The sequence below is a fragment of the Quercus suber genome, unplaced genomic scaffold (genome assembly GCF_002906115.3).
Source record: "Quercus suber isolate HL8 unplaced genomic scaffold, Cork oak 2.0 scaffold_217, whole genome shotgun sequence".
Taxonomy (NCBI): Eukaryota; Viridiplantae; Streptophyta; class Magnoliopsida; order Fagales; family Fagaceae; genus Quercus; species Quercus suber.
The window spans coordinates 439,747-463,068 of record NW_027069675.1 but is presented as its reverse complement, the minus strand read 5'-3'; the positions used below and the strand labels follow the sequence as shown (position 1 = coordinate 463,068).

At 33.1% G+C, this 23,322-nt stretch overlaps 2 protein-coding genes across 2 annotated transcripts; one reads left to right on the top strand and one right to left on the bottom strand.

Annotated features, from left to right (window-relative positions):
- The first annotated feature begins 5,816 nt into the window (after positions 1-5,816).
- LOC112015193 (spermidine synthase 1) lies at positions 5,817-10,960 on the top strand. Its single transcript, XM_024047566.2, has 9 exons — positions 5,817-6,199; positions 8,021-8,097; positions 8,192-8,314; positions 9,073-9,177; positions 9,447-9,519; positions 9,595-9,666; positions 9,765-9,960; positions 10,395-10,524; positions 10,629-10,960. Exons 1-9 carry the CDS (start codon positions 6,016-6,018, stop codon positions 10,692-10,694), a joined length of 1,026 nt encoding a protein of 341 aa, XP_023903334.1. The 5' UTR covers positions 5,817-6,015; the 3' UTR covers positions 10,695-10,960.
- Positions 10,961-12,691: 1,731 nt separating this feature from the next.
- LOC112015194 (uncharacterized) lies at positions 12,692-13,956 on the bottom strand. Its single transcript, XM_024047567.2, has one exon. It carries the CDS (start codon positions 13,842-13,844, stop codon positions 12,870-12,872), a length of 975 nt encoding a protein of 324 aa, XP_023903335.1. The 5' UTR covers positions 13,845-13,956; the 3' UTR covers positions 12,692-12,869.
- Positions 13,957-23,322: the final 9,366 nt, after the last annotated feature.

The window sequence follows — 23,322 nt, the reverse complement described above, 5'->3', positions numbered from 1 at the left end:
GATACAAGAATTGAAAAGGAACAGTTTTTGTGATGATTAACTTTAGAATCTATGTTGGAGGCATTCAAGTAACATAAGTAGTTTCCTAGTATGAAAATTCAAGAAAAGAAAAAGATAATTTCTTTTTTCTGCGGTAGTGTTTATTACATACATGACACGCTTTACTTCTCACAACCTTACACGTACACACATTTTACACTGAAATTTTGGCTTTGAAATTACAATTTTAGTGCAAAATGTGTGCGTGTCCCCGGTTGTGCGTGTCCCCGGTTGTGTGTGTTAGTGTGAACAACAATCATTTTGTTTTTCTTTTTTCCTACTAAAAAAATAAAGATAATTTGATAGTGTGAAAAGCCACGATCCTGCAATTGGGTCTAAGCTGGCCCAATTTGTATTGTGCCTTTCTGGACAGCTGAATATATAATGTCAGACCCGAGCAATCCATGTGTTTATGGCTTATGAGTTTTTTATTTATTTACTGTAACATCAGTTTGGTGTTCCCATTGAAAAAATCTCTAAATTCTATAGTAATAATTAAACCCAACCGACCTGCACTAATCAAACCTATGAACAATGATTGGGGATTGACTCTAGTCTTTAGATCATTTAATTATATGACAATTAGTCTAAATCTAATCAAATTTAGTGAGTTTTTATTTATTTATTTATTTATTTTTTATAATCCCTTCAATCCAAACAAGTTTTATAAACCTTTCAGCTTTTTTCATGTCCTCTAAATTAATATTACTTCTCTACATCATTTGTAATATACCCCTATCAACCGAATTCTTATAATGATTTAGGGAAATGGATTGCTACATTAAGGAATAAAAAAAAAATGCTTGATTACGAAAAAGTGTCAAACATAAGAAAGAGAAATGCTATATAATAAATTATATTATCTTCTACCTATACGAAGAAATATTATATTATCTTTCACATCAATTTAAGAAAGAAAAAAAATGATATATTAAGACAAATAAAAACAAAGAATACTACCATATTTTAAATGGTTTTTATTCATTAAAAAAAAAATCTTCAATGATTTATGTGAAATTATTTTCATAATTGAAACTCTTTCTTTATTATTTTGGTCCACTAAATAATGTCATTTATAATTGCTAAGTACCAACAAAACTACGTCATTTCTTTTGGCCAAATTAGTCACAAACATTGCAAGGATCAAGAGTAAATTAGTCAATAACTTATAAAGAGGAAAATTTCTTCAAAAAGGCATACCCAAAGGTCAAAACAACCTTATACTCATAGTAATAGCTCTCTCATCAGGAAAATGTTGATGGGAAATGATGGGCTCATGGGCATTGAAACTCTTACTATGATGACCTGGATCGTGTTTCAAAACTGCCAAAAAAAAAAAAAAACAGAGATACATGTTGATATTATGCAGGTTATTCCACAGCTTGTGTGTGCTTTTATTTTCACCATAACATAATAAGGAAAAACTGAAGCTTCTATATTTTATGCTATACATAGAGCTTTTAAGTTATATTCATATATTTTTTTCCTTTTAAAAGCCGTGGGCTGTCTTTTTCTAGGTGTATAATTTGACCATTGCCTGTGCTGTGCTTTGTTTGTTTAATTTATTGGATATGCATGTTGATGCAAAGGTTACTATGGTTTCTGAATGGCTGAAAGTGGAAGATGCACTTCAGAAAGGTTCTAATAACTCAAATCTTGGAATGGTTTTGAAAGATGACCAGCTGATGTAGACTGTTGTGCTTTGTCAGTTTGACATTGAGAATGAAATTGTTATTATCCACAATATTATTGGTGACAAGTACTGGTTGAAATTCTAGAGTTTGAATCACTCTTGTGCCTCACCCAATTGATTATGTTCACGTTGTTAAGAAGATTGGGAATGAAATGGATTTGACCCTGGTTGATCTGGAAGGACTTTTACTCTTTTACCCTCAGATTTCATCATGGTAGTGTCAGTTATAGCATCACGTAAAAGTGGCAAGTCACTTCCCGAAGCAACAATTAATAAGACAATTGATACACTTGACCAAAATGGACCAACTGGACAAAATAGACCGAATTGAACAAAGTGGATGGAAATAGACCAAAGTAGACCGGATGGACCGAAGTAGACCGAATAGGACCCAAGTAAACCTAACTGCATGGAATGGACTGAAGTAGACCGAACTGGACTGAATAGACCGAAGTAGATAGAACTGGACCGGAATGGACGGAAACGGCTGAAGTGGACCAAATGTACTGAATTAGACCGAACTAGACTGAATGGACCAAAGTTGACTGAATTGACTGAAGTGGACTGAAATGCTATGCTTACGCGGCTCAAGAGAAGCGTGATTACAATAAATACTACGCTTCAACTTATATACATATATATTGGTAATCCTAAAATCGTATACTGATATTAACTAGTGTCGAAATATTTTGTTCCTTTGGCCAAGTTGAAGATGCCTTCAATATGGCATTTGACAATTTTTTCATAGTTGTATAATGGAGTTAGTCCCAATAAACAAAAGTTAACTCCTTAAAATTTACAAGAAGACAAAATGAAAACTAACTTAATCTTGACAAAATGATATTTTTTAAATCAAATCACTAATTTTTTTTTTTTTAATAATTCGATTGTTGTAATGAAGAAGAAGATGATTTGAACCATAAATGTGAGAGGGATTACTCCATTAGGTCTTTTAGGTCAAGTGCTAGCCGGTAATGGACCTACTTACCTTACTTATGGACTAGTTGCAAAGCTAACCCTTGTTCTATTGGTTTGGTGGTTACTACAAAGACTCTTTCTTTATACCCATCAAAGGACCTCGAGATGCTAATCCACGAAAAACAATACGAGAAATTTGAAAGAACTCATATATATAGAATGATGGCGACCCATGAAAATAAACTTCGTGTCAATCAATTGAATTACAAACCTTTTGTCTTTTAAACCTTTAATAATAAACACAGCGCAAAAAGGATAAAGCACACCTATGTTAAGGTTTTGTTTGATTAGGCATTTTAAGAGTCTAAAAGCTTGTTTTGAAAACCTAAAATTTCGTCTCGCAATAATAACTCCTTATAGCATTTTTACAAATGTTTATTTTAAACCCAAACACACCGCTTTGCAATAGCTTATACAAACTCACCTTAAGTAAAAAAAAAAAAAAAAAAAAAAAAAAANCCCCCCCCCAACACGGCCAAACCATTTAAATATCTGTATTGCCTTACATCGTAGGATCATCTTGGAAACTAATGGGACTTACTATTATTCAAAGCCATAAGTCTCGAACTTATCGGTGTAATAAGTTATAAGGAATTTCTACTACTAGACCAGTTTCCCAAATGATTTAATCATATCATTTGTATTTTGTAGATGTATGCCTGTGGGAAAAACCTAAATTTGACATTAATTGCGATGGAGAGAGTTTTATTAAGATATATATGGCCGACCTACTGCGTTTTTTGTTGCATCCATTTTAATTAAATTTTCAACAACAAAAACCTAATTTCACATGTACATCACTCATTCTGTTAGATAGGTTAAGATTATGTTCTATGAAGCCCTTGTGTTATGCTTGTTGTGTTGTATCTATTTCTTTTAAAATTTCACCCAAAAAAAAAAAAAAAATCACTTATACATTGCATCCATTTGTGTTTATTTATAAATTGAAGAAATAAGACTCGTATTGTGGAAGATGAAAGTGAAACACAAATGTTTATTTACACGCAAATTGGTACTACAATTTTGTTTTTGGGTACAAAAAGTTGAGGAGACTTTTTCATTGGGGTTCGAACTCAAGCTATTCCTACATAAAGTAATTAGGAAATTCTAATAAGAAATTATATAGTCAGCTGCAAACTATGTATAATGAAATATGAAGAGTTTATTTGGATACCGCTTATTACTGAAAACTAAAAACACTGGTTTTTGGGTACAAAAAGGGGGGGAGGGGCAGGGGACAATAACCATGTGCAAGCCCTTTTTATTTTCTTCTCTCTTTTTTTTTTCTTATTTAAATCAAATAAAATAGATGTTAAAATTGTGATATAGGGTGTGTTTGGATACCGTTTATTTTGCTGAAACTAAAAAATTATTGCTGAAAGTATTGTAAATAAAGGTAAATGTTAATTGAAATAGTACAGTGTGATCTATAAATAGTTTCAAAAAGTGCAGTAAGACTCATAAATAGTAACAAAAATAAGATAAATAATAAAATAATTTGGATAAATTGCAAATTACACCCCTAAAGTTTAAGGGTGATTAGATTTTACACCCTGAAGTTTTAAAATTTGGATTTTACCTCCTGAAGTTTGGTGATGTTTAGATTTTACACCCTAACGTTTTAGAATTTAGATTTTACCCCATATAGTTTAGAAGTATTTGGATTTTACTTCTTAAAATTTTGGGATGTTTAAATTTTACATCCTAAAGTTTCAAAATTTGGGGGTGTAAAATTCAAACAATCGTAAGCTTTACGAGATAAAATCAAAGTTCTGAAATGATAAGATGGAAAATTCAAACACTCTAAATACCATAGAGTAAAATTCAAATTTTAAAATTTTAAGATATAAAATTTAATTACCCTCAAATAACTTTAGAACTGTAACTTGCGATTTACCTAAATAATTTTTATTTATGATCCCAGCACGCATGAGGTTTCCATTTTCGTCACCAGTCAAATCATTGACATTGAATGATGGGCACGGGTCTAAAAAAAGAAAACAGTAAAAAGTAACCGAAAGCTGAAGTGGCAAAATGTGTAAAATCAATAAAAAAAACAAGGCTTAATCTATCTTGCACAAACATCCACCAAGCATAGATATTCTGAAACCTCAGAAAAGATACCTACTGAGTCTACTGACAAAAGCAAAACGACCAGACCAACGCAAACCCTAATTGAGAGCCCTATCATATACATTGTACTTGAAAAACTAAAATAAAATAAAATAAATCACAAATATTCAAAAATAACCCTTTTTTGGTAATAAAAAAAAAAAATACTCTCACAGTCTCACCCATACATTAATAAAAAAAAATAACCCTGTTTTAGTTCCCAAAAAAAAAACCTTTTTGGGATTATATAAATATTCTTTCACATATATTAATAAAAGAAGTCTTTTTTAAGTTAAAAAAGGGAAATATTAATTAATTCTTTAAAAACATTTATTAGTAAAATATTTTAGGAAAATATTTATGGATTAATGTTTTAGTAGTTCTAAGACTACATATTATTTTATAATTTTTTATTATAATTTTGATGTGGCAAACAGTGAATAATTGTTTATCACTTACATAAATTCACAATTTTTCTTTCACCACTCACAGTCTGTATACAACAGTTGTGGCAAAAAAGTTGTGGTACTAAATTTTTTCTTAATGTTTTGATTATTTTTTTATATATCTCATAAAAATTATGTTAAAATTTTTCTAAAATGATTTGTTAACAATTGCTTGTACCCATTAAATAGGACCCTTTAAAAAAATATGGTTAATGAATGTTTTTAAAGTATTTATTAATGAATTATTTTAGGAAAGTTCGGATACTATTTTTATAGAAAATATTTAATAAAAAAAAAGTAAAAAAAGCAGTTATTTATTTTTTCATAAAAAATTTCTAAATGCATCTGTTAACATTTAAATATTAAAAAAAAAACCCTTTTTGGGTGATAAAAAAATTTACTGTATTTATTATTATTATTATTTATTTTTCCTCACAGGGAAAAGAAAAGAAAAGCCACACAAAGAGGCACAGACACACACAAACACAGTAACACAGTTGCACACAAAAACAAACGCGTCCTTCTTAAGCGGATTCATTCATTTTTTTTAATTGTTTTCCTCTTTATATAAAGCGAAAGAGAAGAGGAGGCAGAGGCCTAAAGATTGTGTGGCTTTTCTCGCTCTCTCGCTCTCTCTCTCTCTCATTCATTATAAACCGGCCGGGTCTCATTTCATTGCCTCTGAGACTCTGTGTTGTGGTTGTGGTTGTGGGGTTCTAGATAGATAGAGATAGAGAGATTAGAGAGATGGCCGAAGAGAATGTTGTGGGGTCTACTGATTTTCACGTGAAGAGGCCAAGAGAAGAAGAGGAAGAGAATGGGGTCTCAGCTGTGACTATGGAGGTTGAAGGGAGCAACAAGGAACAGCAACCTGATTGTATTTCTGCTGTGATTCCTGGCTGGTTCTCTGAGATTAGCCCAATGTGGCCTGGTGGGTCTTTTTCTCTCTTTCTCTCTTTCTCTCTCTCTATTTATTTTTTCTAAAACCCCATTTCTGTTTATTGTGGAAATATGTGTTTGGTTGGTTTTGTGTTGGGTTTCTTTGTGTTGTATTGTTTGTGGGGTTTATGGCTCTGTAGTTATATGTTGTGAAACTGAGAGAAAAATGGAACATTTTTTAAAATTTTCGTTTTGTTTAAATGATTTTCTGCATCCAAACTGAGCTGTTTATTGATTTTGTATTGGGTTTTTTATGTTTTTATTGTTTGTGGAGCCTATGCCTATGTAGTTATTATGTTGAGAAACTGAGGCGAAAGTGAAACTTTAATGAAAATCTTATTTTGTTTTAATGAATTTCTGTAACTGGGCAGGGCATTTTGTTGATTTAGTATTGGGTTTTATGTTGTATTGTTTGTGGGGTTTTATGCCTATGTAGTTATATGATGAGAAACTGAGGGAAAAATGACACTTTTATGAAGTATTTGGTTGATGTATTCGGTTTTCTTTTTAATGCTATATTTTTGTTTATGACTATATAGTTGTATGTTGAGAAACTGAGATAAAAATGAAACATTTTTGAAAATCTCATTTTGTATAAATGATTTTCTGCACCCAAACAGGGCATTTTATTGATTTTGTTTGGGGTTTATGTTTTATTGATTGTGGGGTTTATGCCTATGTAGTTATATGTTGAGAAATTGAGGGAAAAATAAATTTTTTATGAAAATCTTATTTTGTTTTAATGATTTTCAGCAACCAGAAAGGGCTTTATTGATTTTGTAATTCATGTTGGGGTTTTTTTCATGTTATATTGTTTGTGAGGTTATGCCCATTTAGTTATGTGTGGAGTTTGTATGAGTTTTGTGTTAAATTTTCCATCAGTTTTTTTTTTTTAATTGTATTGGAGAATGTATGCATAGTATATTGTTTGTTTTGCACTCGTACTCATTCTTGTTTAGTTATTTTTCTGTTGATTTGTTCAACTTGAAATGATGGTTATAATTATTTCAACTGGTATTGTTAGATAATACTCATTTTGTTTCAGTAGTTCTTTTCATTTTTGGGGCTTTGTGTCATCGGGTTATGGCCAATGAGTTGTGGCTCAAATGGCACCTTGTTGCCCAGAAGAACAGGTGAAGGAGGAGCTTGTTGGTTCAATACCCACTCTGTGTGTGACTTTCCAATAGTAGTAATAAAAGAAATCCTTCTCGGGTAGTGTATGTTTATGTGCAGGTTTGAATTTTCATTGATCCTTTTCTGAAGCTTGGTTTGGTGTTTAATGTGTGAATTATCGTTTTGTTGCGGACAAATTTTTAGTTATTACTTATGAGCATTTTCTTGTCGGAAATTCCATCAGAAATGTAGTTATAAATAATTGCTAGACATCTGTAAATACTGGTTTGGTTGTTTGATGAGTGAACCTGTCATGTGCCACTCCCTATAGTCTATTGGTAATTTATCTGTTAATTTGAATGATGGAAGATCTTAGGCCAGCAATGATGTTAGAGTTGTATGCCCATATATCTCATACATACATATTTGATGTCATTTTTCTATTTGTCGTGTCTATGAAGCTGAATCCCTGTTAAATATTGTAGCCAAATATGGTTTTAAAATAATAGTGCATATTTCCTGATACTGATATGCCTCTTTTGTCAACTCTTATGAAAAACACTAATCTTCCCTTGACCCCTCTGTTCATTCAAAATAAATTCCCTTCTATCCACTGTTTCAGATATCTCATCTCGACTATATTAACTGTTCATGCTGCTTAATGCAAAAGTCATGAGTTGAGTTTTCTGAAATTATGCAGGAGAGGCACACTCCTTGAAGGTTGAGAAGATCCTATTTCAGGGAAATTCTGAATATCAGAAAGTCATGGTCTTTCAGGTGCGTAACGCTCCAGGATTATAGAAATCATCTTTAACTCCACCTATTTCTGGCCTTCCTTATTATTAACTCTGATCTTGTATTCTTCTGTCAGTCATCAACATATGGAAAGGTTCTTGTTTTGGACGGGGTGATTCAACTCACTGAAAGAGATGAATGTGCATACCAAGAAATGATTGTCCACCTTCCACTTTGCTCAATTTCAAACCCAAAGAAGGTCTCCATATACTTTTAGAACTGAAGAGCTGACTTGATATTCTTCCATTAACTTAATTTCTTTTTGATAATTTTCCAACAATCAATCACCCACTGATCGTTACCTTATGAGTAATTTCATGGCTGGCACCTTGATGACCCTTGTGATCCATTTATAATTATATAATCTGTTTAGCGTATTTCATTTCATGATTTGGATATCATCATGGCTTGCATGTAAAGGTGATTGGTAACGTTATACATATGCATATAATTGAGCAATGGAGGCTTGAAAACTGGTGATAACTTAAAAAATTTGTTTATTATAATTTGGTGCAGGGAACCCTGGAATGATTAACAATGTCTATAAGACGCATTGTCATTAATTGCACCACTGTGATTGTCTTTGGCCTACTGCCTTTAAACTAAACTAATTTTTTTTCTTGGCCTCTTTTTTCCTGTCCTTTTTCTGACAGAACTGCAGATGGTCAGTAGTGGAGAAAAAAGTAAAGGAACACATCCATAAAATAGAGAAAAGGCACTTTTTCTGATAAATGCAGTTGTTTTATGTTTTTTTTTTAATTTTTTAATTTTTTATTTTTTTTATTTAAATATTTTGTAGATTCCAAGTGTTTTGCTGATTGGCACAATTGGTTCTATTCTGTATTGTAGCTGCTGTTGGAGTTATTATATATTCGTATACTGTTGGAGTTATTATATATAAAGTATTCTTTTTGTTGCCTAGTTTTTCAGTTCACTTATCATACCTTCTTTCTTCAGGTTTTGGTTATTGGTGGAGGAGATGGCGGGGTTTTGCGTGAAGTGTCTCGCCATTCATCTGTTGAGCAGATTGATATATGTGAAATTGATAAGATGGTAGTCGATGTGAGTAATAATTAATTAGAAATCCATCAAAAAAATAATTGATTAAAAGAATGTCAAATTTTTTGTACTAGTGTTAAGTCAGAACATGATGAGAATAGTTGGCTGGATCTCTCTCTCTCTCTTCTGACTTTTTTTTTTAAACACTAAAATGAATTTTTGTTGTATTGATCTCTTTTCTACATGAGCTTTAGTGATTTATACATATAGACCCCTATAACGTTTATCCATCATGGAACAACTACTTCAATTGGTAAAATTCATGTTTCCAGGTTTCCAAACAGTTTTTCCCTGCTGTAGCAGTTGGTTATGAGGATCCCCGTGTGACTCTTCATATTGGTGATGGTATGATCAACGAATCTATTTCCTCCTCATCATTCTCCTTCCTATTGTCCATGAACTGATATTTTGATGGTCCAGGAGTTGCATTTTTGAAGGCTGTTACTGAAGGAACTTATGATGCTGTTATAGTGGATTCTTCGGACCCAATAGGTAAGGATATCTCTGCTACCAATTACATCCTTTATTCCTCATTGTGAACATGAGAAATATATTTTGAATTTAAAAGTTTCAATGTTTAATTTGATCAGGTCCTGCACAAGAGCTTTTTGAGAAGCCGTTTTTTGAATCAGTGGCAAGGGCTCTTCGACCAGGGGGAGTGGTGTGTACCCAGGCAGAAAGTATATGGCTTCACATGCACATCATTGAGGACATTGTGAAAAACTGTCGCCAGATATTTAAAGGCTCTGTCAACTATGCATGGACCACAGTGCCCACATACCCAAGGTATATTTTTCTGAAACTTATTTAATATACCTGTCCCTACTACCAAAAACAAAAACCATTCAAAAGAGATTCCCTTGTGTTTGAAGTTTGAACACGTATATTTGAGTATGCATGCATGTGCACACCTGTTTTTTTTAGCAGGGTTTAGTGCTGCCATTTTTCTTTGGTCTAAACTGACTTGCTAAGTCATAAAAATCATGACATTTTAAAAATGCAAGCTGTGGCTTTACAGACCACCTTACCTTATTTTTGATATATCAGTTTGTTTTAATGTTTTTATACCCTATGCTAGAAATGGTCATTTTAACGCTTAAGGCCCTCTACTGCTGTTTAGCATCTGCATTTTGTTGTGCTTAGTGTGGGTCAGTGGGTGGCGAATATGAGTGTGCTTATACGATGCTTATGTTTCTTTTATTGATAAATTTGTGTTTCAGTGGGGTGATTGGTTTTATGCTTTGCTCTACTGAGGGGCCTCCTGTTGATTTCAAGCATCCAGTGAATCCAATAGATGCAAATGATAGGCAAAGCAAGTCCAAAGGACCCTTGAAATTTTACAACTCAGAGGTGTGATTCTGCACCCACCAAAGTTTTTTTTTCTCCCAAATCTCACCACAGTTCTCCTTTAATTTAGTCTAATCTAACAAATCTATCTTTGTTATTATTTTCAGATTCATGCAGCAGCTTTCTGTTTGCCTTCTTTTGCAAAGAAGGTAATTGAACCGAAAACAAAATGAGGAAATTTTTTAGAATACAGAGCAGATATGGCTGTTGTAGAGTGCCTTTGATCATCTTCACCAAAATGGTCCATCTAGAAGTAACAATGGAATAAGTTGAGGTTTAAATTGATGTTCTGAGCATTGGATAGAGAGTTGTAGCATGTTTATTGATGGAAAGAGATTGTTTCTGTTCCATATGATCAGTTTTTATTTTGGAAATATGGTAATCTTTCTGAGATCTTGCAGTTTTTTTAAATATATATTTTTATGAGTGAGTTTGATCATTCCCAAGAAAAAGGGGGAGGGATGTTTGAATCATTTACCTCTGATTTACCTTCCCTTCACGAGGTGTGGCCCTCATTACAAACAGGGCTGCTCCTCCATTAAATTTGTCACTTTTTTTATGCTTGGTGTTTTTTGATTTTTGACAATGGGGCCTTACAAGGATTACTGCAATCTATAAGCTATAAAGAGCTCTTGAACTGAACCATGGTATTGTTAGTAAACAAAATAAAATTGAACAGATGCGAGGTTCATTATGCTCCAGCATTCTGGTCCTAACTGGTCTAAACAAACAAGAATGTCCATCAGATTGCAGCAACTAACCTGAAGGAACTTAGGAAGGCACAATTGCCATTTACTAATGTAGTCCTTAGTAGATTTTATTCAAAGACTTGGACATATAAGTATAACCTCTCAATCTAGTTATTAGATTCCAATTGTTTTGAAAATTTCAAGTATAATTGTGACCTTTTGCTTCTCATGCCACTCTTACAATGAAGGTATCATTTAATAACACTCATCCATCGATAGCCTCAAATTCTCTTCCTACCTCATTTTCTAAGATCTGCTTCTTACAATCACGGAAATATATCACCCAGACCGCCCACTTAATCAAGTTCCCCTGGTAGAACAAGCAAACCTATACAACAATTCAACTTCTTCTGTGATTGCATAAAATGAAGAGGCATGGGAATTGGGAACCTTAGATAAAGTACCCCAACAAAGAAAACAAGTATTTAAAGAACTCCACAGCTTTCAGTACCCGAGCTTAAATATGCAGAGAGCATTAATGCTTCTGTCCCGTATATCTCATCCACTATGGAGATCACGATACTCTGTTCCCAACAGCTCTGCATTCCAAGTACACTGTTAACCATAGTGATGCCAGTAACATACAACTTGACAAGAAGACAACATGGAGGGATATGACAAGAGTGCCTTCAAACCCTGCACTGTTTGTGCTAGTAGCATAGCATCTCGCTGAGAGCCATTGGTTTCTCTTCTGTACATAATTTTGATTCTAAATCAATGGTCACAATCACAGTGAACAGCTCTAGGAGATGGAACACCAGATAATAGAGATCTAGTTGAGTCAAATTATGAGAAGAATAGATAGTCATTCTTCTGGTTTCGTGGAGCAGTGTTTCCCAATTATAGTTGAGACTACTAGAGGATTGTTTGAGGATCTCTGAGGTTTCAACCAGAGTTTTCTGAAAACAAATATAGAAGTGAACAAAGAAGAACAGATGTGTGAGGTGACAAACGTGAAGATGATGAACTTAGATTTTTTTTTTTTTTTTTAATGTGAATTTCAAAGCTTCTTGGAGTATAATAAAGAATTAAAGATTCTGCTTTGGCAAAATATGCTTGGTCTCCTGCTTTATGATTTCCACTTCCAGTAAAGTTAAATGGGAGGATTCTTTTTAAAAGGAATCAACATGAATGATGGTTATAGTGCAGCAAGAACACTTTCAACACAATTGGCATTGGAACCACCGGTTTGGTTGACTGTGACTTCAAAAAACTTGTAACTCATTGTATTGGATTGACAATCTCAGAAAACCGTGGCTTTCACTCATGCAATTAAAACACCAGGGGAAATTTACAAAAGTGAAGTTTTATTTGTTGTACACATAGTACCTTTTATTCAAAGCTTTAATTAATTCTCTTATATTCCCAGCAAAGGGAGTTGCATATACCATAATAGTAACATGTCTCATACCACAAAGGCAAGATAAACAACAGCAGAGAGTATTTTTTCCATTGACATTAACTGGATCTACATAAAATTTTCTGAGGAACGGGAGTCATATTTAAAATAAATAAATTAAGAACACAAAAGCTTATCATAATACATTCATAGTTGCAAAATTCACTCCCTACATTGTAAATGCAAAAACCATTTCCCAGTTATGCAGCAAATTCAACATCTTGTTCTACTTCCTCACCAGATTTCTTCTCTAAAGTTCGCTTCTTGCAATCATAGAAATATTCCATGCAGACTACCCATTTCAGCACATTCCCCAAGCAGAACAAGCTAATTTGTGCAACAATTCCTATTCCTCCTTCATAGCATCCAAATAAGAGGCATGGCAACCTTAAACCCAGTCCCCAAACGTAGAAAACAAACATCAAAAGCACTCCACGCCCCTTACTACCTTTACAAAAATAAGCAGAAAGAGCCAATGCTTCACCCCCATATATCCCCTCCCACACTGAAATGACAATACTCATATTCCACATAGCACTCCATTCTAAGTATTTTACTAGTAGTACTAGAAAAATAGCCCCATAAAACCCTGCAAAGAACACTTCAATAATAGAATTTTCCAAAATAAAAAAATATGTGACTAACCATATCAATCCAAGTAAAGTACAAGTTGATATGTAGAGAACATAAATGGATGTGATAAAAGTGCCTCTCAATCTTGCTCCACAAATGGGTTTATGTATCATCTCCTTGAGAGTCATTGGTCTCTCTTGTGCATGTATCTTTGATGACAAATCAACAGTCACAATCACAGTGCAAAGCTCAAGGAGATGAAGTGGCACCAGATAAAGGAAACCAAGTTGAAGCAATTCGTAAAAAACATGTTTGGTCATCTTGTTGTATATGAAGTTAGGTACAGGCCAACCTGAGTAACCAGGAGTTTGCTTTAGGATATCATAGGTTTCAACCAGAGTCTCTTGAAGGAAACTTTCATAGTAGACCATGAAGCCAAAAAGAGGGAGCGAAGTCAGCAAGATGAAGATGATGAAGTTGAAGTTCTTGAAAGTGATTATTAGAGCTTCTTTGAGAATATCAAAGCCCCCCAGCTTCTGGTTTTGGATATCATGATTCTTATCAATCAGCTTCTCGTTCAGCATAATATGATCGCTGTTCATCTCAAAAGCTTTCTTTTGCAAGCTCAATGTTAAGTTGTTAACACAGTCGATGGATGAAGATGATGAGAGTGGACTTGACTTTCATTTGCTAACAGAACACAAGATAAGATAGAAAAATGGTGTCATGGACCCAAAATTCTTTGGTCCACTTAATTAATTAAATAATTATTTTGGAGTATTTGGACTATTTCAACTTAGCAGTTGCGATTTTTCGCCACTGAGAAGACATTAAATCAGACAGAAAGACTAACCAGTTGGATGGTTTCCATGACCAATTCAAAGCGGATCATTTTATGGACTGTTTAGTTAAGCTAATAGGTTCTTTGCGCCATAATTTATTAATGTGAACCATTTATTCCATCCCATCTAAACGGCATTTCATTCACGCTTTTTTGATAAACTAATATGCCTCCAATATTGCCATACATTAATCCTTCAGTCCCAAATATGTACACTGCTAGTTGTGCAGCATAAGCTGCACTATATAATACAACAAAAGACACATGATGCCCAAAGTACCTCACAATAGCATTGTAGTTTGTTGCTAATCATATTGATGCTAGTAGTATACAAGTTGACAAAGTCAAATGCCAATTATTTAATACGAGTGCCTTAAAACCTTGTGCTGGCAAATTCTTGAATTATAATTACACTAGTATAGAAGTACAATCATAATAATACAGCTAGTACAATGTGTGTAACTGGGCGTGGACCTAAGAATAACAAAAGTACCCTGGCGGATGAGACATAGTAAAGATCAAAGTACCCTGAAGAAGATGATGACAGGAAAAATGGTATTCAATCTAGTTATGTTTAGTCTGCTCATGAAACACATCATTATTTGCAATTTGAAATTTTGAATTAGGCTGAGATTGTCAAAATAGATAGGTATGGGAGCGGAGAGAGTCCATATCTTGAAACAATCATTGCAACCAAGGAAGCTCAGAAGTGGTTTCAATCAAGGCTCAAGACTCAACCTCTATGCTAGAATGAGCAACTAAAATTTCTCTATTGTTGCATCATGAAATGAGGGAATCACCAAGTAAGAAGCAGAGACCTGTGGTGAAATGGCGATCAGTAGTGTCTTTGGTTCAATTGACATCAGTGTAGGCCTGAACAGTAGGGATAATCATGAGAGAAGGGGAACCCATGGTACAAGGTGCCTTTGATATAACAAAGAATGCAAAAAAATGCTGCAAAGTAAGTGATTCACAAAGTTGCCATGAACTGAATTTCTCAATGAAAAACATATGAAATACCTTCTGTCTAGTCAGCATCAGTGTAAACCCGAAGCAAAAGGGATGATCGTAAAAAGAAGTTGAAGCCATGATACAAGAAATAACGAAAAATGTGAAGAAATGTTGCAAGTGGATCACTAAGTTGCCATGAACTGACTCACTTGACGAACAACATATGATCAGGGCAGGTGATAATTAGGTAGACAAGGCTCCTAACTGTTAGAGATATATATTAGACATATTAGCTCAATATAATAGGCTCAAGCCCATTCTTACTTGTACTAGTAGTCTAAGGTTTAATCGCTTATATACTCATGTTAGAGATTTGTCTAGGAGTAAATGTGAAACTAAGAAAAAAATTGTAATTAATATAATTTTTGCTTTTGAAGTATCTGATTTTTAACCATACACATGGTCATTCTCTTAGAATTGGAGCAAGTACTAAAAGACTTCTCGGACTTGGAAACTTACAGAGCACTGATCAAACTACTTGATTAAACAGGAAAAAAAATATAGAATAGAGAAAGAGAGATAGAGAGAATGAGGAAAAATCACAAATATAGATATAGATTGGTTTGTTGTAGAGGTGGTGTAATTTTTTTTTTTTGCTAAAAGTGGTGTAATTTTTTGCCGATGAAGAAGAAAAAATGCAAGGAAAATAGTTTCATTTCATCGTCAATAGTAAAGTATGCTAGAGTTTGAAGACAAGGTTTATTCATTTATTTGTTTATTTCTTTTGAGAAATAATTACAACATGTTACTAACCCTGCAGTTCAAACCCTTTTCCCCGTAGACCCCGAGCACTTTGTACATGGAGAGGTACCAATTCAGCTACAAAGCCTTTGGCATGTTTATTTATTTATTTATTTATTTATTTTGAAACAAATGAGCAATTTTAAGAGTTGTGCTACTAACACAACATTTTTACAACAAAATTTAGGTGACAAGTTGTTAAAAATATGTAAAAAAAGTAACGTCAATTGTAATAAAAACCAGTTACAACATAACATTTATTATAAAATTATTGTGAAAATATTGTGAAACTAGCACTAAATTGAGCTTATTCAAGATTTTTTCAGCTAGTTTAAGTAAAATTTATGCTTAGGGTGTTCAAAATTTTATTTAGGGGTAAAAAAAATAAAATTAAAAATTTTATATAAAATTTCTTTTTTGCCCAAGTCGAGGGGTTCATTTGAACCCCTAGCTAGCCCTAGAGCCGCCCCTAATTTATACTTTGTATATCGGGAGAAAGGTTTTCTTAATCTAATTTGTTTTGTACTTCAATTCTTGTCCAATCTTTTATTGTGGATTTTTAAAATCCATTCTTAGAAATTATTTGTGTTGATCAAGAATTTTTGACCTATTCATCACGACCCGTGTTTTTGACCCCCACAATAATCAACTTTGGTGCGTATTTTTCTAATTTCAACTTAACAAAACTTGAAATTATTCATTGCACATATGATTTATTACATCTTCTCATATAAAGATAAGTTTTACATGTGGATCTAAAAGTCACATTTATGCGAGACTTGGTGCATCTGATGCCATTTTGTTTTTGACAATATCTCATAAATGAATATCATGTTTCTTTTATGTGAAGGAAAAGTTAGTCAATGACTCAATGTTAATTAGAAGCTTCTATGAAGTTCTCTTCAATACACCAGATTAGGTGCATTAAATGGTCTGACTCATTGTTTTGCTTATTTTCCTCTGGGATATTTTCCCATTCTTTCTAATTATGCTAGCGAAAATAAATCCTCGATTATACAAAAAATATAGATTATTAAAAAATGATGAATTTAATCATTTTACTATCATTCTAACACTCTAGATTTATATTCTTTCTTGATAAGTAGGTAGTCTAATATATGAGACTTTTAAATTTTAAAATAGGAGATGAAGTTAACGCTCTCATTCATGTACTATTAAATAGAAGATAAAGTAAATATTTATTTTGAATTTAAGACCATGATAAATTATCTATTGTTCTAGAAGTTTAATTATTAAAATAATTAATTATTTAAAATTTTTTAACAAGCACCAATACTTGCTCAGCATCAAATACCAAGCATAAATGCATAACTCAGAAAATGGTTGGCTTGCCTGGGTCTTTGATCCTCCTCCAATTATCAAATCCATGGATCTCAAAAAGGAATTTCAAAATTGAATTGCACGTATCTTAAATTTGGTTTGTCATTGAACATAATAATGTAATAGAAATGGTTCCCGATATTTAAGGTGAAGTTTTAAGATTCCATTAGAACATTTAGCAAGAAGTTATGGGTTAGGTTTTGCGATAGATCTCACTTAAAGCATAATTGACCAAGTTTTGGTTAAGTAGGTAGATGAAGTCCATCCGAGGACTAATAAGATAAGTTAAACAGTTTTAAGGGTATAATTTAAACACTTAATAAAGGTAATAATAAACTAGCTCTTAGATGAACAAATTATTTCTCTGCATATGATCATCGGTATCTCTATCCAATCAGACTTAATTTATATATTTCACAAAAAACAAAGTCTTAATTTAATTGTACTATGTTAAAGAGAGTAGAATTTAACCAAAAAAAAAACATTCTCTTAATAAAAGTATGTGATCATGGTTGTCAAGAAAGTCATTGTTAAAATTTGCAGTTCAAAAAAATCCTTAAATTTAGAAAAAAAAAAAAAAAAAAAAAGAAGAAGAAGAAGAAGAAGAAGAAGAAGATGAAGAAGGAGACAAATATGAGTGATAGAGAGGTGGCAGTCTCTTGAAATCAATTAATTTTATAATTGTGGTAATAACACAAAAATAAACTTTTTCTTATTGAAAAGATTGTGCAAATCTCCCTTGCTGTTTCACAGTACATTATATTGCTCGAGACATCCACATGCATAGAGTTAATCATCCATGAAAGCACCATGGTATTGCAGCTCTCCCAATCGTCATACAGAGGCGAATCAAGATCAGGTTGCATTATTTTTCCATTCACAAAACCGATCTTCTTCTTCGCAGTGAGGGAAAGTACCATAGCTCTTGACCAGGATTGATAATTTTTCATTCCTAACAGAGGTTGTGTAACAAGAACGCTCCCTGGATTCTCATTGGAATTATAGAAATAGGGATTAGGAGTAACAGAGGCTGAATTATTTGGTGAATTTGAATTCGTATGTGTGGATTGATTGTTGACAGGCTCAGGGGATGTGTGAGTTGATTGATTGTTCGCTTCAGTGGACGCCATTGCAGGACCTTGAAGCTTTGATACCATATAAACGGATGTGCTCTCACTCTAAATAGAAATGAACCTCTATTGATCAATGATTATACAAGAATACAATGAATATACAAGCTCTAAATCTACATTTATACACAGAGACTGAAGCAAGTAAAGAAAACTGACAAAATAACTAACTCCCCAAAAGGGGGGAAAATCTGTTACAGCAATGTTACAGCTCAGGTACACGTGTCCAATCATCTTCCAATATTCTTGCACATGTGGCGATATTTACTGCATTGAGTATAGCACTTGATCATAGTGAGGCATTGCTTCAATCATGGCCGTTGCTACTGTTTGATCAATGCCTTGATTATCTTGAAGTTCCAAGCTAATTTGATTAGCTAAATGGACTTCTTCCTGATGCGAGGATACATTCTGCTGTAATGTTTTAACACACCTTTTTTCCTATTATTTTCCTTTCTTGTTCTCCTTTGGTGATTTTACCTCTCCTCTATTTTTTTTCCTTCTAGATTATAGGATCAGATCAAAATCATCTATCTAAAACTCGAACTTGCTATTCCGTGCCCAGTCCTGAACAGGGAGTAGGACACTGCCGTAAGGCTTCTACAATGGGAACAATCTCATTTGTCCTCAAGGACAATAACTGCAAAGAAAGCCTGTTATCGTTGTTCAAATCAATAGAAGTGGACATTGTTATTTTCATTCTAAATTGAGGGAGCTTTCATTAGTATTTTGGGTTGAGTAATGTTACAGCCAAAAACATTTTTAGAAATCACATAGCTCATTGTCTATGGCCCGACTCAGTAGCCCGACAACCTATAAGGCTAATGGGTGGCCTAGCTTGTTGCTATTGAGGCCCATGGGTAGCCCACTAGTCTAATGGGTCAGGCTGTGAACTAGTTTTTTTGCTCATGAGCACCTGAGTAAAAAAAAATTTAAATAAGTTTTAAATTCTTTGATTATGTCCTTAAAAAAAATAGATTTTTTTAAAAACAAAAAATAGATGAATTATTTCCTTGTAAAAGTTGATTAGTTTCTTATAAAAAATAATAAAATAAGATGCTAACACAAGTTCATGGGTATTCTATCAAGTCCTACCCACTAAAAACAAAATGAGTATTGCCTATGAGTAGGGTCGTGGGTAGGAGTTTTCTCTTTTAGTCTAACTTGACTTGGCTAGTTAATTGGTCAACAACCCACAATGCCCATCCCATTATGCCCATGGGCCAAGTAAAAATGGGTCAAGCCAGCCTGACCTGACCCATTTATGACCCTTAGATAGGGCAAATGTTCATTGATTCTCATATTTGCCCACTATTGACACCACTTTTTTACTTTTTAATAACCACTTACCGCATTAGCAGAAAGAGATGTGGGTCTCTCAAAAATGGAAAAAAGGATAGGCATGGGCATAGTAAAGGATAGAGTTGAGGTATCTTATGGGGTTGTGTTCGGATTTGTTGTGCAACATTTGTTTATGAAACATCATTCTCATCTATGACGCCAATTGTTGATGTAAGAATTTTGCATAGCCAATCTGAACACTGAAGTCCAAACACCTAAAAAAAGAGAGAAAATATCGAAGAAGTTTCCAGGGTGAGCCTTTATGGTGAGTTACAATGAGTGAGGTTTTGAATTACTCTTGAAAACTTGGGGTTTAATTTTTTTTTTTTTTAAACATTTTGGGGTTTAATCTGTTACTTTTGAAATAATAATTCATTATATCAAAAACTATAAGATTTCATTTGAAAATTTTCTCTTAGAGAGAGAGAGAGAGAGAGATGTGCTAGCAAATTTACACTTATAAAACTTTTTTTCTTCTTTCTTTTGAAAAAGAAAATTACATTTATGCACTATTAAAAAGAGATTTGACTTACCATCACCCACCCTTGGCACGATGATCACTCCAAAAGCATAAGTGCTTGTAAAGTGAGGGGTAAGGGTCGGAGTTCAAGTATCAAGGAGGGAGTTTCACACACATATACATTTAAATTAAGCTAGAGTAGAATTTCTATTGTGTATAAAAAAAAATTATTTAAATTTTGACTTGGTGATCTCATAATTAATGAGGTTAAAATTTTTAAAATACAAAAAAAAATATAGAACTCTAAATTTCCATTGATTACTCTAGTTTATACGACTAAATAGTTTATCAAAGACATCAAATTAATGTCGAACGCCAAACAATTAGTTGAGAATGAATGAATATCTATGAGAGTGTTAACGTCCTACCTTAGTAAGATTTCATGCAAGACATTGTAGTTAACCTACGAGAGAAGTAACCTTGTTTCAATTATGAGTCTTGCTTCTTTAAAAGTCCTTGAGATATCACTCTTCAACGCCTTAATATCTCCTTGTTGCTTCAAACAAAATCCTTCAACCTCTCAAGCTTGAAATTCTACAAAAGCGACTAATCATGTCACTTGTACACTATCAAACCACATTTGTTTATACATTTGTGTTTGTTAGAGCCGGCTCAAGGTATTGTAGGGCCTAATGCGACAACTTTAAGTGAGGTATATTCTTATACTTTGAATATTAATAGAATATTTATTTAAATTTTTTTTTTTATTCATTTAAATCCTATTTTTTAGAAGAAAAAAATTACAAATTAAAACAAACACATCGCATTATTTAATGACTATACAACTAAAATAAACACTATTTATTGAATGAAGTAACCAAATACTAAAAAATTATGATTGAAAATTTTAATAAAGTTATATATTTGATATTTCTAAATAGAATTTGAGTATAAATTTATTTATTAGTGTAAAATTAATCAGTTTTTTTAACATTTATGTGTGAGAAATTAAATGATTGACCCATCTAATGAAAATATTTTTCTTTAACTAGTTTTTCTTTGATAAAAAACAACTACTTTTTATTTATTGGTGAATATTTAGAGCTTAATTAATACTTCTATTGGTACAGGAATATCTCTATTGGTAAAAATTTATGGACCTTTTTCATTGGGGCCTTAGGCGGTTGCCTATTTGGCTCACCATTGAGCCGGCACTGGTGTTTATTATATTAAAACATTACTATTGGCTAATTGTTAAAATGTAAACATATTGATTTTTTTATATACATAATGCGGTTGCAAAAGTAAAATAAAGGTTTGTAATTTTGATAACTAAAAACGTTGGGTTAAATATAATGTCTCTAATAAAAAATTCATTCTCAAACTAATTATTTAATGTAGGGACAAGGGCCCAAAATCGTATATTGAGCCTTGGACCTTATCCGAGGATGTTGGTATGTCCGAGGAGAGACAAACAGTTCTAATGGATTCTAGTTCAGGGGCCCATGAGTAAGAGGGGAGTAGATTGCGGTCCGAGGAGTAATTCCTCCTCAGCCATAGCAAATATCGTTCAGATACGTATTCCAACGACAAGAGTAGCCTCCATAGAAGCTCTAGTGTCAGAAGCGTGCCTCATAAACATTCGAGAAAGAAGTGAACCCAGGAATATTTGAAGAAAATCTGCTACCTCAGCATTAAATGCACTACCGCTACTTTTCTGGATGCATTTATGAGGAGAAGACCTCTGAACAGTGTCTCCTTAGCTACCGCAACTCACAAAGAGCCAAAAGGGGTGTCTGATGGGACGGGTACTCAAGTGGTGGCTTGGACAATTGACAAATAAAGGGTCAAGATCATCAGGAAGGAGGTATATAATATGAGAAACCCCTGAAGGAAAGGAGATTGAAGAAAATAAAAAGAAACTGTAACAACCAGAGCTGCACTTGTAATCAGTTCCATTAATCTATACAAAGATTTGCTTCCTCGAACAATACATTCACCCAATCTTATGCATTTTGCTCTTGCATGACTGTCTTTTAAACTCATCCTAGCCGTTATGAGATTCACTAGAGCCTAGTTCTTTGACCCACTCTCTATAAATTTATTGTACTGAACTCATTGACCCACAATCCTATACATGTTGGGCTTAAACTGTAAACCGTGCTCTTACATTTAATATTACTAAATTATCCAAAATATTAGCTATTAATTAGTTTAATATATAATCTTTCTTGTATTCTTAAATTTTAAACAATTGATTCATCCATACTAGATTCACATCACTTCTTAAGAATGAGCCGATGAGGTCAATTTCAGCGTGAGATATATATATATATATATTTGATGAACAGCGTGATATATTTCAGCTTCTTGTAAAACTCACACATATTAATCTTATCTTGTAAAGAGCATAGTTGCATTACGATTCTACATGAGTAGTTAGATTGATGGACTAATTTTTTTGGAGAATTTTCAACTGTGTTCTTGGAAACGGTACCATGACATGTGTAAATTTGGTAACCATGACAAGTGTCTTATTGGAAATGCCATGTGGAAGATTGTCCATCACTTAAAAAGATTTGAGACACTTGTCAAGGATATAGTTAGTGGAAACCACTTGGCATTACATGAATAATAGGGTAGTTAATTATGAGAAATAACTACCCACCTCCTTGCTTCATGGGATCGTTATAGGTTGAAAATAACTACCATCCATTGCTTTAATAGAAGACAGTTAAATATGAAGAAAAGGAGACCAAGCACATCAAAAAGAACAAAGAGAACATCTTCATGAGATCATGCCTTCTTAGATATAAAATAATGCTTCTAGTAAATTTGGTACGAGATAAATCTTCTTGTAGGCAGTTTAGTGATCTTCAACATTTGTATTCAAATGATCTTCAATTAGATTCAAGTGAGCTTTCATTAAGTTGTGCTCTTTGATTTAGTTCAAGTAAATCCTTAGTTGTGAGTCACAATTCCTTAGTTTTAATTCCAATTTACTTTATTATTGTTAGTGCTTTCATGTCGGCCAAAATGGGCCTTTGCCCTTTCGTCAAAACTTTCCAGCAAAATATTCCTGTTCTGAAATCATTTAGCAAAATGCGCATGTTTTAAACTCGATTTTCTAAAAATCGAATTTCAATGAAAAACTCGATTTTTAGAAAATCGAGTTATGTGGAATCAAACTTAAAAAAAAAAAACTTGGAACTCGA